Genomic DNA, 16,119 nt, shown 5'->3' on the forward strand with positions numbered 1-16,119 from the left:
TTTGTAAAGAATTGTAGTGAAAGTTGTAGTACCCTACAAACATTTTCCTTGTCAGAATGACCTCACCCTGCCTATTATGTAACCCTGATATTAGGGCATTTAGACTTGCAGGATAAAGTTAGGTTGAGCATTAAACATGTAATCAATAAGGAATGAGATAGGATTGAACAAGGACGCTGTTGAAATGCAAAGAGATCATGAAAGAATAGACTCTCACATGCATCCAAGTGCCTCTTTCTTTACTACAAATATGGGACCAACCATCTCATGGTTTCACCTTTAATAAATTAATATCATGCTACGTCTCCATCAAATAATTCAAACAATGAAGATATTATCACCATATGATATCATAAAGGAAAGATGACAACTTGCCTTTGCTTTTAATGGGTTATCATATAAAGTAAAGAAAAACTCCCAACCACTGAGATTCATCGACATAAAAGATCTCCTGCATAGGGACCCATCAGCTTCACCCTTGAGCACATAGACTATTCCTCTCAATATTGCTGACCTCATATGATCAAGTTTACAGGAGTCATTTTAAACAAATGGACAGAATCTAGAGTGCATCATGTTCAGATTGATCTAAGGGTGGGATTTGCCAAGAACAACTCAAGCATTAAACTTCTTGAATCTTGAGTAAGTGTCAACAGATTCTTCAGGACCCCTGTTGCTCCTAATATGCATATAGATATTAGACCCTGTAATTTTTGACATGACGAGGTGCGGCTATCGCCCATCTATATGATGGGAGATCTCATTTTAGAGCCCATGTCTTAATCAAAATTAAGAAAACATGAATCGAGGTTAGGATTAATCTGTATAGTCTTATACTAGTCTTATACACATATTTCGATACAATCCGAACCTAACATGCGATATTTAGACATAATAATTTTTGACACGACCCGCAAACCCAATACAAGCCTAATACGAAATTGGCGAGTTATGACTAAAGGGTTTAACCCGTTTAATTAAATGAGTCGAGTTATGATTGATCTATATGGTATTATATTTATATCTCAACATAATTTGTACTAGACAGGCAAACACAATTGCCACTCCTAATTTTTAGTAGTGCCTTGTACAAAACCTTAGTTTGGCGGACAGAGTGAACATCTTTTCTGATTCACACCTCTGTTTAAATTTATGCTCGATATGAAAGCCTGGAATAATACAAGCCCTGAAAAGGAAAGTTTTAACACGTCTAACTACCTTTCCGAACCCAAATAGCAGCAAGATTCCACGTTGTCTTTTCCCCCTTCCCTGCTACCAAATTGATGATGTTATAAGGCACACAAAGCTCCTACAACAGTACCAACAGGTCCAAGCCTGAATCAGAGTCCATTTGCCATGCAATTTTACAGGCCAATTGTTATGGGTTTTCTCATATGAAAGGGAATTTCAGGCAAGAAGATGATAGAATAATGGATTAAGGCTCTTTGAGAGGCCTATCTCTCCTACAAACCATGGGCTCTTCGAGAGGTCCAATCTCTCCAGGAATTCTAAGACTCAATATTTTCTTTCTTCATGCCGTCCTTCTCCATTCTTTGAGTTCTTATAAGAGAATACCTTTTAGAGCCTTCATGCTAGCAGAATATGGTTAACTCACTAGATACCTCTAGCTCACTACCCTCCTAGAATACCTCGTACACCAAAAGTGTAAATTTTAAACAAAATAGTAAAAAGTATATCGTTTGAGAGTGCGTTTTTAAAAGATTGAGATTAGAAAGCATAAAAAATCTTAAGTTTTTATATCGCAGGCAATAAGGTAAGTTTCTAAGAACACATGATTTTAAAGGGTAATTTATGATTTTAAAAGCCAAATCGTAATTTTATCAAATACTTAACTGCGTTGTTTAAAATCATACTTGCAAATTGTATGTTTTAAAATCGCTATTTTTAAAATTACATGTTTTGAAACCGCAAATCCAAACAGACCCTCAGATAGGTAACTCCAAATATTTTGAGATCTCCACCATGTTATAACACCTACAAAATATTTTGAAAGGGAGAACAGAGAATGAAATGTTACAATGTACAAAAATTGACGATGTTTTAACTTTTATGAAGGCTATGCCTGTCCAGAAATTCTAAAAATATGAATTTGGAGGTTTCCAAAATTGAGGGCTTAGTCAGCTCTTATGATAGATGAGCATGGTTCTTTCAGCTTTCAGAGGCTCCCAAATAATCTGTCCTTTGACAAGAAAATTGTTGTTTCCAGCCAATTGCTAATCTACTGCCTCCTCTCAGGCTTGCTGCAGCCTTTCGCCTTCCTGGTTTAGTACCAGCGGAATCAACAGATCCCTGCATGTTAACCACCTTTACATGTACATGGTAGTGAGATGGAGCAAAGCTAAAAGAAAGACAAGCTAAAATGAACCCATAATTTCCAAAGGCAACAGTGTTTTCCTGATACTGATTCTTCTTCTCTTTCGAGGTCAATGGTGTTCGCATGAGTGGCTTCGAAAGGTTCTCACCATTTACAACAGCTTACTGAAGGTTCAAAGGATTTGATGACATAAATAGGAAGCAATGCAAGCAGAAAGTGGGATAGGCAACTAATATTGAGAGGTGTTAGCTGGTGAACCATCACTCTCATATAGCTTGAGGAGTCATTTTGATATCTAGGAAGCTGCAAGATCTTATAAGCATAGCAAGTTCACAAATACAATCACTACAAAAAATAAAAGACTGAAATTGCTTAGTCTTGCAGAATGTCCGAGGAACAATATCATGTGATGATTCAAGTTCGTGGTAGGCCTAGGAGCTGGGCCAAGCAGTAGCGAAGCTCAGGTGGTGATGCAAGTGCACAGTGATAGTAGGCCCCTCAGGCATGCTCCTTGTACAACCAAGTGAAGAGCTCTCGAGGGCCGGAGTATGTAGAAAGCTCAAGAGGAAAGCAAAAACAATGATAAGACAACTGTGAACATGGCAAGAAATTCAGATGCAGATGAAAAGGATGCAAAAGTATGTACCATTACTGCTCTCTATTAATAGAAGTCCTCACTAGTAGCTGTTTGTAAGATAGCCAACTGGGGCAGTGGCACTTTCTGAAGCAATATTAAGCCACCATAAATAGAAACATGCACCCACAAGGCACTCTACTGGACACATTTATGGAGTTCCAAAGCAGTGGAGGATCTGAAGTCCAGCCCTTAAAACAGTACACCGGATATAGAATTAAACGGGTTTTCTGAGTCGTAACTAAAGCCCCATATATACGTGCTACTTTATGCAAATAGCCCCTAAACCATGCCCTAGCTCCAAAGCTAATCAAGAGATCAAACTCTTATGATTATTAACTAAACTTATTCAAGTTGACAAGCTGAGTGCTTTTAATAAATTCCATTTCTCAAATTTAAACTACATATATGATTTTCTTTTTTTGATGAGTAATAGTAATTTTATTAAAAGATGCAAATTTCTTGTACACGAAAAGTATGCAAGAGAACCAAAGATCTAACAGCTACTACAATCTAGAAAACAAATCAAATCTACCAAATTTCCTGAGGTAAAGTTAGGAACATGAACAGTAGCTCAATCCAGAAAAGATCTCAAAAATGAAGATTTAAGAAGAAGCACATTGGTCTTGCTATCCTCAAAGAGCCGACGATCACTTTCTCTCCAAATGCTCCACATCAAAAGGGTGGGAATAACTTTTCAGATAGCTTCTCTAGGATGTCCTTGCCCAAGAAATTTCCAACAATGGAGGGCCTGAAGAATGTTACCAGGTAAGACCCAAGAGATACTAGTTACCACGGGATTAGTACAATTCTGAAGAAATACTAGTTAAACATAAAAAGTACAATAGAGGGTAACCACCAAATACAAGTTCACTAAATCTCATTATAACAGCAAACAAAAGGATGACGAAGGGATTAGATTTTAAAACAACAAGGACATAGGTATTTGTCAGTCGTTGCAAATCAAAAAAGAAAAAAAAAAAAAAAAAGGAAAAGATATGCATACAGCACAATAGAAACTTAAAATTTTTTGAGGTAATTTTGAAAGAATAGAAATAATGCTCAAAATTCATGGCTTTGGAGTGAAATCTGATAATAAGGCCTCACACAACTGAACATCTTAAAATGCCTTGACACTTACAAAATAACATCATCCTCCAGTGTATCAGAGCATGCCAGGGTTTACTTCTCTTTACCTGTAATGTCAAATTTCCAGTGCCATACGGCTAACACTGTAAAATGGCACACATGGTATACTGTATACATAAAAGGTTCAGCTCAACTTAGACTAGTTTCTACAGCTGAACTATGGTGAATAATTCAGATGGGTTAAACTAAATGAAGCCACTGAAGAAACTGGAATTTATTTCATCATCGAATTCCTTAGATAAAGTTTAAAGAGCCGACTGCCAACATCGTGAACTCAAACTGAACTCCTTATCTTTTGGCGATGCCCTAAGCATTTGATGATCTCATGATGACTCACATTTTCAAATCAATGGAGAACCCTTGAAATTCTATCTTGTCTTGGTGTGCTCTAACAACATCAGGAACCTCATTCTGATACTTATACACTAACTTCTCCACAAAGTTTTTCTCGGACATTGTCCACACATGAACAATGTTAGTATCTTTCTTGATCAACCTCTTTGAAATCAAAAGTTGCAGAACTGAACACCTCGGAATAATTCTCTTCTCCAAGCTATGCAGTAGAAGAACAGGACTCTTGGAAATTAGTGAAGGCTTCATCTTCAGTTTGTTCACAAAGAAACCCATCGATTTCTTGATCTTCTTCTCTGACACAGCCATAAACAGTGGATTCCTTTTGAATGCTGAATAGATCTCATCCTTTGACAAACCAAAACCTCTATAAGCTTCCACCTTTTCCTCCCACAGTGTTTTACTCATTGCCACGGAAGGGATGGCTATAACAAATAGCATATTATTGGGATCAAACCCCAATTTCATAACTTCACTAACACTCTCACTAAACCGATGAGTCGGCATAAGCAGTGGATTTGGTCTTAAAAAGAACAGTTTCAAAGCTAATGACTGGGGCACACCATGGCTTATCAACATCGACATGTTGGGCTTGAGCACGTTTTCCACATTAGCTTCAATTATGCCGTAGGCTGCCTTTATAGCCTTTATGACATTCTCATCAACGCCAAGAATCCGCCTAAGCTCTTGGACACAAGGAATGATTTGCTTTTCAAGGCTTCTTTGTAGAATAGAAGGCCTCGTGCATAGAAGGTTTGTAATTTCAAGATCCGACAAGCCCAAAGATTTCAAAAACTCTAACTTTGGCTTAAATATCTTGTGTGCATTGAATAAATACAATGTTGGACGCTTAATGGTCAAAGTTGATATTTGCTTATCACTGAAACCATTGGCTCTAAAGAAATCAACAACAGTGTATGCATCAGTTTCAAGCACACGTGGGTCTCTGCTAAGCATTTTCGCAAGGCTAGTGCTAGAGAACCCCAAGGATTCAAACAACTCCATGTTGGGCTTAAGGGTATTTTCTAAATCAGCCAAAAGCAGTACTGGACGTCTGCTAATAAAGTTTCTGATGTGTGTCTGAGTCAAACCGTGAGTCCTCAACAGGTCCAGAACTGAGTTGGGGTTCTTTAAGTTCTCAATGTTGAGCTTCTTGGAAGCTGAAATGGCTGATTCCAAGGAAAACCCACATGAGTTCTGAAGGAAAGAAACTGTCAAAGATTGTGGGTCCTTGGAATTAGAGAGCTTTGAAATGGGTTTTAGAGTGGAGGTTGAGAACAAGTGGCCGTGGCTAAGCTGTGAAGCTTTGTGCCTCAATTGCTGGGGCAGTTTTATGAAAATTAAACGAAGCATTTGATTTGATTGAGAAAAAAGCTGATTACTTTAGGCGGAAAGAAACGAGGAATGGTTACCTGGGATGAGATCTGAAGAGGGTATGGGATTCTCTTGACCTGCTTGATGCATCGGCGTCCCTCTGTTTCTGGTTTTCCAGTACCTAAAGCGTATAGTGAAAGTGAGTTTGAGAACGCAGCAGGTGACTGGGTACAAGTCTACAAGGCTGGGCTCAGCGGCAGTCCCTGCCAAAGGAAAAAATTATTATTATTATTATTATTATTTGAAATTACATCTCTTAATTGTTGCGCAGACAATGATCTTGGGCCTAATGTGGAATTCCCTATGTTGAATAAGAGAAAAAAAGGCTACAAGAAATGATATATTCCCTCCCAGTTCGTATGGAACAGAATGGGTAATCATATTGGAATGCTTCCAAATACAACATAAACAGCGACACATTTAGTTAAAATATGTGCCCAATAATTGGCACTTTATTATATGTCATTAAATGGTAGGGAAAGTTAATCTTTGTTATATGCCATCAACCCTTGGTAGATGGAGTTGACCTTTTTGATGCAGGACAAAACACAAGATTGAGAAGAGAGTAATCACAGAGAGAGAGAGAGAGAGAGGAGAAGAGAACATAAGCCTAAGAGAAGAAGCACGAAGAGGGGGGAGAAAGAAGACGAGGGAGACAATAAAAACAATTTACAATCATTCAAATTTTTTTTAGAGATAAATATAAAAAAGCACCTCAAACTATCGGTTATTTTTAAAGTAGCCCAATATAAGGTCCCTTTACTTGTAACCATATTTTTTTAAGACCCCTTCAATCTCAAAGAACAAGTAATCTTCAGTCATCCTTTTATAACCTAACTTAAATATAACACAGTGACCTGCCCATTCCCCCCATAATGTTCAGTTATTATTTATCTATTAACAAAGTAAGTAATTGTTACAGAAATAATTGACACAACATAGGGAAACTAAATATGTATTACAAATCTCACACTTTGCATAACCACCAAATACAGTTCACTAAATCTCATCATTACAGCAAACAAAAGGATGACAGAAAGCTTAGATTTTAAAACAACAAGGAAATAGGTATTCATCAGTCGTTGCAAGTAATTAAAAATATATATATATATATATATATATATATATATATATATATATGCATACAGAACCAAAAAAATTAAAAAAAAACTAAAATTTTTTGGGGTCACTTTGAAAGAATCATATATATATATATATATATATATATATATATATATATATATATATATATATATATATATATATATATATATATATATATATATATAAGCCGAGTTCTTCCTTAGAATGATATAGAATGATGACATGTGGCATAAACTCATACTTTTTAGTGACTAAACCGGTCCTTTAAGTACTGAACCAGTCTATTTAATATATATATATATATATATCTCAATTAATGATACAATTAAAGGTGTTTCTTTAGTATTTTATATTTTTGGTTGAAATATAAATATGTTTCCATTTTGTTTGTGAAATTTTTGGTTGAGCAATCCTTTATTTGAATGTTTATGAGATTTTTAATTTTTTTTTTTTCGTTCATTTGCTTTTTCGAATGTTCAAAATTATATAGGATTGAAATATAATAGGTATCACATTGACAATAAAAAAAATTTCTTCTAATTTTCTATTGTTTGCTTTGATAATCAAAATCATGGTTTTCTTCTTGCTATTTTTATTCTTCATACTTATTTTCATTCTAAACTACACCTATGGGAAAGATTTTAACATGTTTTAATTAATATGAATTAAACTAAAAATAAGGGTCTTATGTTTTAATTTGTTTGAATGTTTTATTAGATATTTGTTTTTCTTTTATGTGATTTACACAATTTTCACTTATTTTTTGGAAGTGCCATTCTACTTTTGAAAGCCAAAAAAGGCAAAATTTATTTGATTATTGTGTACAAAAGGAATAGAACTGCTTTTAAAACATTAAAGAGTTAATTAAGCATTAAATTTGAAATGTTTTTTTTTTTTAATGTTCAAAATTATATGGATTTTATTTTTATTGAAATATAATAGGGGATGTATCACACTAACAATATCATAGATTTCTACTATTAATCCTACTATTAATGCTTTGATAATCAAAATCTAGATTTTTCTCTTGCTATTTTTTTTTTCTTTACACTTCTTTCCATTTTAAACTACACATGTGAGAATATTTTAAATGTTTTAATTTATATGGATTAAAACTAAAATTATGGTTCTTTTGATAGTAAAATTTTATTTGATTTATACTCATCCAATGTTCTTTGTGCAATGGAGAATTATGACACGTGGTGTGAGCCATAATTTTAAACACTGAACCGATTTTTTACTTAAAACACCGGTGAATTTTAAAGGTTGAAAATCATGATTTTCTTCTTGCTATTTTTATTCTTCATACTTATTTTCATTATAAACTACACCTATGGGAACAATGATTTTAACATGTTTTAATTTATATGAATTAAACTAAAAATAAGGGTCTTATGTTTTAATTTGTTTGAATGTTTTATCAGATATTTGTTTTTCTTTTATGTGATTTATACGATTTTCACTTATTTTTTGGAAGTGCCATTCTACTTTTGAAAGCAAAAAAAGGCAAAATTTTATTTGATTATTGTGTACAAAAGGAATAGAAATGCTTTTAAAACACTAAAGAGTTAATTAAGCATTAAATTTGAATTTTTTTTTTAATGTTCAAAATTATATGGATTTTATTTTTATTGAAACATAATAGGGACGTATCACACTAACAATATCATAGATTTCTACTATTAATCCTACTATTAATGCTTTGATAGTCAAAATCCAGATTTTTCTCTTGCTATTTTTTTTTTCTTTACACTTCTTTCCATTTTAAACTACACATGTGAGAATATTTTAAATGTTTTAATTTATATGGATTAAAACTAAAATTATGGTTCTTTTGATAGTAAAATTTTATGTGATTTATATATTCATCCAATGTTCTTTGTGCAATAGAGAATTATGACACGTGGCGTGAACCATAATTTTTAAACACTGAACCGGTTTTTTAAGTAAAAAAAACCGGTGAATTTTAAAGGTTGAACCGGTTTTGTCATTATTTTAATAAATTTATTGTGCTTTAATAAAAAAGATCATGGGTGTTAATCTTCATTAGACCAAAATAAGGATTTTTTTTTTTTTTCGCATTATATCATTAAGTGTCATTATAGCCACATTAAATTGTGAGATTTTTTTAAAAAAAATTAAAATTAAAATCATGCATTAAAGTGGTCAAATTTTATTTATTTATTTTCTCCAAATGAGATTTCATTTAAGTTTAAAATTTTAATGTATAATATTATGATTTCGGAATTTACGACTATTTAAAATTATAGAAAGACAAAATTTAAAACTAAGAATGTACTACATTACCTACCCATAATTGACCATATAGGTATTACATGCATTAATTCTAAAGAAACCGTACAAGTAAGCTGAAAAGTCATATTATTCTCTTAGATTGGTTATTTATACCTCTCTCTCTTTAGGGTTTGAAACATCTTGAATTGTGAAATCAAGAGCATCCAGCATCGACATTCAAGAGAAGAACAAAAGTGTTGAAGTACATAATTTTGTTTTGTTTTTTTGAAGGACTTTGCTTTATTTTCTTTTCTTTTTTTTGGTTTTGGTTGAAGGACTTTAGATTTTACGCATTTTTAAAATTAAAATCTAGATATTCTTCTGCTATTTTTTTTTTCTTTATACTTTCCATTTTCAACAATGTCTACCTATGGGAATAAATTTTCTTTGTTATATTTTTTTTTCCCTTAATGTTCAGAATTATTTGCGTTTTATTTGTATTAAAATATAATAGGTATCCCTTCAAAAAAAATATATATATAATAGGTATCACACAAAGATTCCTACTAATTTTGTATGAATGCTTTGATATTTAGATTAAACTATGTATTCGTTTTAATATTTTTTTTCCTTTATACTTTTCATTTTAAACCACGTGAGAAGATTTATTTGATTCATTAAATGTTGAGTGAAAAATTTTGTTTTATTTTGTAGGATTTGGCTTAGATGCTATAAAAAAAACAATTACAGCACCATCTTGATCATTAAAAAAACTACAGCACCTATGCTGTAATATTTGGAATTTAGATTTTCTTTTTGCTATTTTTTTTTAATACTTCTTTCTGTTATAAACTACACCTATGTGAACAAATATTTTAAAAAGTTTTGCTTTTTTTTTGTTAAAATAAAATTAAGGGTCTTAACCTTTATTGTCTTTTTATTGAAAAATGTGTGATAATTTTTTTTTTAAGCATTTTTCAACCTATAATAAAAAGTACAATGAAGATATGCTTAAATTTTGAAACTAAATTATAATGAAGAATCCCGTGCATAGCAGAGATTATGAGCTAGTAGAAATAATGCTCAAGATTCAAGGTTTCGAGTGAAATCTGATCATAAGGCCTCACACACCTGAACATCCTAAAATGCCTTGAGATTTACAAATAACATCACCCTCCAGTATATCAGAGCATGCCAGGGTTTACTTCTCTTAACCTGTTATGTCAAATTTCCAGTGCCATACAGCTAACACTGTAAAATGGCACACATGGTATACCGTATACATAAAAGGTTCACTCAAGTTTGACTAGTTTCTATTGCTGAACTATGGTGAACAACTCAGATGGATTAAACTAAATTAAACCATTGCAGAACCTGGAATTGATTTCATCATTGAATTCCTTAGATAAAGATAAACAGCCAACTGCCAACATCATGAACTCAAACTGAACACCTTATCTTTAGGCAATGTCCTAAGCATTTGATGATCTCATGATGACTCACATTTTCAAATCAATGGGGAACCCTTGAAATTCTATCTTCCCTTGGTGCGCTCTAACAACATCAGGTACCTCATTTTGATACTTGCTCACTAACTTCTCCACGAATTTGTTCTCACTCATTCGGATCGCTTGAAAAATGCTAGTATCTTCCTTGATCAACCTCTTTGAAATCAAAAGTTGCAGACTGAACACCTCGGAATAATCCTCTTCTCCAAGCTATACAGTAGAAGATTAGGATTCTTGGAAATTAGCGAAGGCTTCCTCTTCAGTTTGTTCACAAAGAAACACATTGGTTTCTTGATCTTCTTCTCTGAAACAAGCATAAACAGTGGTTGGCTTTTTAATGCTGAATAGATCTCATCCTTTGACATACCAAAACTTTTAAAAGCTTCCACCTTTCGCTCCCACAGTGTCTTACTCATTGCCATGGAACGGATGGCATAACAAATTGCAGATTATTGGGATCAAAACCCAATTTCATAACTTCACTAACAATCTCACTAAACCGATAAGTCGACATGAGCAGTGGATTTGGTCTTAAAAAGAACAGTTTCAAAGCTAATGAATGGGGCACACCATGGCTTATGAACATCGAAGAGTTGGGCTTGAGCACTTTTTCCACATTTGCTTCAATTAACCCGTAGCCTGCCTTTATAGCCTTTAAGACATTCTCCTCAGTGCCAAGAATCCGCCTAAGCTCTTGAACACAAGGAATGATATGCCTTTCGAGGCTCCTTGCTAGAATAGGAGGCTGCGTGGATAAAAGCTTTGTAATTTCAAGATCCGACAAGCCCAAAGATTTGAAAAAACTCAAACTTTGGCTTCAAGATCTTCTGCGCATCATATAAATAAAATTCCGGACGCTTCATGGTCAAAGTTGATATTTGCTCATTTCCGAAACCATGAGCTCTAAAGAACTCAACCGCAGTGTATGCATCACTTTCAAGCACAGCTGGGTATCTGATAAGCATTTTGGCAAGGCTGGTGCTAGAAAACCCCAAGAATTCAAACAGCTCCATGTTGGGCTTAAGGGTATTGTCTAAATCAGCCAATAGCAATAGTGGACGACTGCTAATTAAGTTTCTGATGTGGGTCTGAGTTAAACCGTGAGTTCTCAACAGGTCCAGAACTGAGTTGGGATTCTTTGTGTTGTCAATGTAGAGCTTCTTGGAAGCTGAAATGGCTGATTCCAAGGATAACCCACATGAGTTTTGGAGGAAGGAGACTGTTAGAGGTTGTGGGTCTTTGGAATTAGGAAGTTCTGCAATGGGTTTGACAGAGGAGGTTGAGAGGAAGTGGCCATGGGTAAGGGATGAAGCTTTGTGCTTCAATTCCTGGGGCAGTTTTATGCAAATTAAACGAAGCATTCGATTTGTTTGAGAAAAAAGCTGATAACTTTAGGCGGAAAGAAACGAGGAATGGTTACCTGGATTGAGATTTGAAGATTGTATCATTGTATACAATGCTCTTGGGCTGTTTGATGCATCGGCGTCCCCCCTCTTTCTGGTTTTTCAGTATCTAAAGAGTAAAGAGTATAATTAAAGAACAACGCGAGATTGAGAACGCCCGATTTGACTGGGTACAAGTCCACAAGGCTGGGCTAAGCAGCACGCCCAGGAAAAGTTAGGCTTACAACACCAAATTCGATCATATTTGGCTTAAAATTGTACTTGGCCGATAAAGATATATGACACTTTCAGGTGTCATGAGTTTGGAAGTGGTAGAGTAGGCACCAACGAACAGAGCAATAGCCTTCGTATGCCAAAAGTCCTGAAACTGTTTTTTTATTTTTCCTTAAAAAAAAAATTTTTTTTAACTCTTGAACTTTTATCTTTTTTTAAAAAAAATAACTTGAACTTTAAAATGTTTCAACTGATGGTATCCATTTTTTAAAAAGTTTCAATCTTAATCGGTCAGAATTTTTCGTTAAATCCTATCAAAATTCTCAAAAAACCCTTAAGTTTATTTTTTTAAAAAAAAAATTATAAAAATTTCCAAATATTCAAGCACGGGTATTTTTGTAAATTTCATTAAATTCTTACCAACACCCAAATCTTAGCAATTTTTTTTCCTAAAAAAAATAGAATGGGTATTTTGAGAATTTTGACAGGATTTAACAAAAAATTCTAACAGATGATTGAGATTGAAATTTTTTGAAAAATGAATACCTTCAATTAAAACGTTTTAAAGTTTAGGCACCTTCTTTCAAAAGTGATGAAAGTTCAAGAATTGTAAGTGAAGTTCTCCATTGTTTTTTTATTATTATTTGAAAGAGCTTTTAATGTGACAGAGAGTTGAGAAGTATTTTTAGGGGATTTATATTGAAAAATGTTGTTTGTCGGATCCTCTTAAGAGAGTTATTTGATAAACTTTTTGAAAAACATTTTGTGTTTTCAAAAAAACAAATACTAAACATGTAACACAGTTTATTTTGCAGATATGGAGGCAAACATTCTTATTGATTAAAATAAATAAAAAAAGAGTGGCTATGTGACCACTTCTCTCTTCCGTTGGGAGTGGTCGTGCAACCACCCTATCTTTATTTTTGTAATGCTTTTTAGAAGAAAAAAGGGGAAATTATAGTTTAGCCCCCCAAATTACCACCCGTTTTGCGCTTAGCCCCACAAACTGCCAACACTCCGACTCCGGCCTACCAAACTACCCAAACCTTTGATAAAGGCCCCATTTGGCGAAATATCTCCATATCACCCTTGCCACGTGTCATTTTTCAATTAAATAAAAACTAAAAACTAAAAAAATTAAATTTTTATTTTTATTTTTATTTAAAAAAAGAAAAGAAAATATGGGGTGGCTACCACCCCCTTGGGAGTGCGGTGGCCTGCGAGCCAACCCAGAGGTGGCCGGCGCCACCTCTGGGGTGGCCACCCGCCACCCCTAGAGCCCTAGGGGTGGCTTTCGGGCCACCCCAAATGGACTTCGGGGTGGACCGTAAGCCACCCCCAGAGGTGGCTCGCAGGCCACCCCGGCCTCTGGGGGTGGCCGCGCGCCACCCCTAGAGCCCTAGGGGTGGCTTTCGGGCCACCCCAAATGGACTTCGGGGTGGCCCGTAAGCCACCCCAAGGGCTCGGGGGTGGCTTGCAGGCCATCCCGGCCCCTAGGGGTGGCTTTCGGGCCACCCCAAATGGACTTCGGGGTGGCCCGTAAGCCACCCCTAGGGCTCGGGGGTGGCTTGCGAGCCACCCCAGAGGTGGACGGCGCCACCTCTGGGGTGGCTCGCAGGCCACCCTGGCCCCTTGGGGTGGCCGCGCGCCACCCCTAGAGCCCTAGGGGTGGCTTTCGGGCCACCCCAAATGGACTTCGGGGTGGCCCGTAAGCCACCCCTAGGGCTCGGGGGTGGCCTGCGAGCCACCCCCAGAGGTGGCCTGCACCACCTCTGGGGTGGCTCGCAGGCCACCCCGGCCCCTTGGGGTGGCTCGCAGGCCACCCCACTCCCCAAGGGGGTGGCTCGGCAGCCACCCCATATTTTCTTTTTTCTTTTTTTTTTTAAAAAAAATAAAAATAAAAATAAAAATTTAGTTTTTAATTTTTAATTTTTTTTTAATTGAAAAATGACACGTAGCAGGGGTAATATGGAGATATTTCGTCAAATGGGGCCTTTATCAAAGGTTTTGGTAGTTTGGTAGGCCGGAGTCGGAGTGTTGGCAGTTTGTGGGGCTAAGCGCAAAACGAGTGGTAATTTGGAGGGCTAAACTATAATTTTTCCAAGAAAAATAAATAAATCAGCCCCCACGACTAAGAAAAAATAAGCAGATGTTTTCTCATTAGTGTTTTGTTTTTTTTTTTTTTTTTGTTTTAAAAAAAAATATTTTTTCTTTTGAAAAGTAAATCATTTGTTAAATATTTTGAGAAAGGTGTTTTCTGTTTTTGAAATGAGAAAAGTGCTTTTTCAGAAGGTTAACAAACGAAAAAGTGAATCTTTATTAAATGAGCCAAATGATTAATTTTAATCACTATGATTTGAATGGCAGAAGACGACACTACTAGTCTACTAAGCTATAAGATTTTCTATTTTGTGCAACACATACTTAAGCCTAGTTTGTTTCCTCATAAAACATTTTTCAACAAATCAGCAAATGCTTTTTATATTTTCATTTAATCATATTAATCGATAAATATTAATTTTTAGGGAAAATTATAGTTTAGCCCCCAAATTACCACCCGTTTTGCGCTTAGCCCCACAAACTGTCAACGCTCTGACTCCGGCCTACCAAACTACCAAAACCTTTGAAAAAAACCCCATTTGGCGAAATATCTCCATATTACCCCTGCCACGTGTCATTTTTCAATTAAAAAACTAAAAAAAAATAAAAACTAAAAACTAAAAAATCTAAATTTTTATTTTTATTTTTATTTAAAAAAAGAAAAGAAAATATGGGGTGGCTGCCGAGCCACCCCCAGAGGTGGCCGGCGCCACCTCTAGGGTGGTTCGCAGACCACCCCGGCCGCTGGGGGTGGCCACGCACCACCCCTAGAGCCCTAGGGGTGGCCTGCGAGCCACCCCAGAGGTGGCGCCGCTTCTGGGGGTGGCTGCGAGCCACCCCCAGAGGTGGCCGGCGCCACCTCTGGGGTGGCTCGCAGGCCACCCCACTCCCCAAGGGGGTGGCTCGGTAGCCACCCCATATTTTCTTTTCTTTTCTTTTCTTTTCTTTTTTTTTTAAAAAAATAAAAATAAAAATTTAGTTTTTTTAGTTTTGTAATTTTTTTTTTAATTGAAAAATGACACGTGGCAGGGGTAATATGGAGATATTTCGCCAAATGAGGCATTTTTTCAAAGGTTTTGGTAGGCCGGAGTCAGAGTGTTGACAGTTTGTGGGGCTAAGCGCAAAACGGATGGTAATTTGGGGGGCTAAACTATAATTTTTCCTAACTTTTATTTACACACATGAGAACATTAATATAAAACAACTAAATGAAGAAAGTTGTAAACTGTGTTCGGAGAGTGTTATTGTCTATCGTTAGCCTCTACGGTAGAAGAATCAGTCAGGAGCCTAAGAGGCAGTAATTTACCTTGTGGCGGATGTCAGCGGTTTAAGTCCGCTTATCTCCAACTCGTGAACTTAGCCGATATAAAGTTATACAACAGCAACAATTTTTCTTTTCCGATTCGGCAATTCGATCTATGATTTATCACTCATGGATGTTGATAAGATCCTTTCAGGAAGGCTAAAAAATCAACCTAAAAACTATGTTTAATTAAAATACTTACATATTGACTAGTAACGATCATATATTTTCAATTTGGAAAAGCCATAAATAACATCCAACGACACATTCAAACTATTGACAAAGGTTCAATGGTATATATTATCTTTCAAGTTCAACCACAAATATTACAATCAAGTTTTGGCCAAAGTACTACCATCCAAGTTCCAAAAAAATACATATCACCTCTATCTTTTATAGTTTACCTAGAA

At 35.5% G+C, this 16,119-nt stretch overlaps 1 protein-coding gene across 1 annotated transcript; it reads right to left on the bottom strand.

Moving 5' to 3' along the window:
- Positions 1 to 4,065: 4,065 nt before the first annotated feature.
- On the bottom strand, positions 4,066 to 12,340 carry LOC133875107 (uncharacterized). The gene is made up of 5 exons (XM_062313110.1): positions 11,473 to 12,340; positions 10,754 to 10,900; positions 10,557 to 10,605; positions 5,965 to 6,046; positions 4,066 to 5,850 (listed from the first exon to the last, which is right to left on the bottom strand). Exons 1-5 carry the CDS (start codon positions 12,049 to 12,051, stop codon positions 4,452 to 4,454), a joined length of 2,256 nt encoding a protein of 751 aa, XP_062169094.1. The 5' UTR covers positions 12,052 to 12,340; the 3' UTR covers positions 4,066 to 4,451.
- Between the last annotated feature and the right edge of the window lie 3,779 nt (positions 12,341 to 16,119).

Source organism: Alnus glutinosa, chromosome 8 (genome assembly GCF_958979055.1).
Source record: "Alnus glutinosa chromosome 8, dhAlnGlut1.1, whole genome shotgun sequence".
Lineage (NCBI taxonomy): Eukaryota > Viridiplantae > Streptophyta > Magnoliopsida > Fagales > Betulaceae > Alnus > Alnus glutinosa.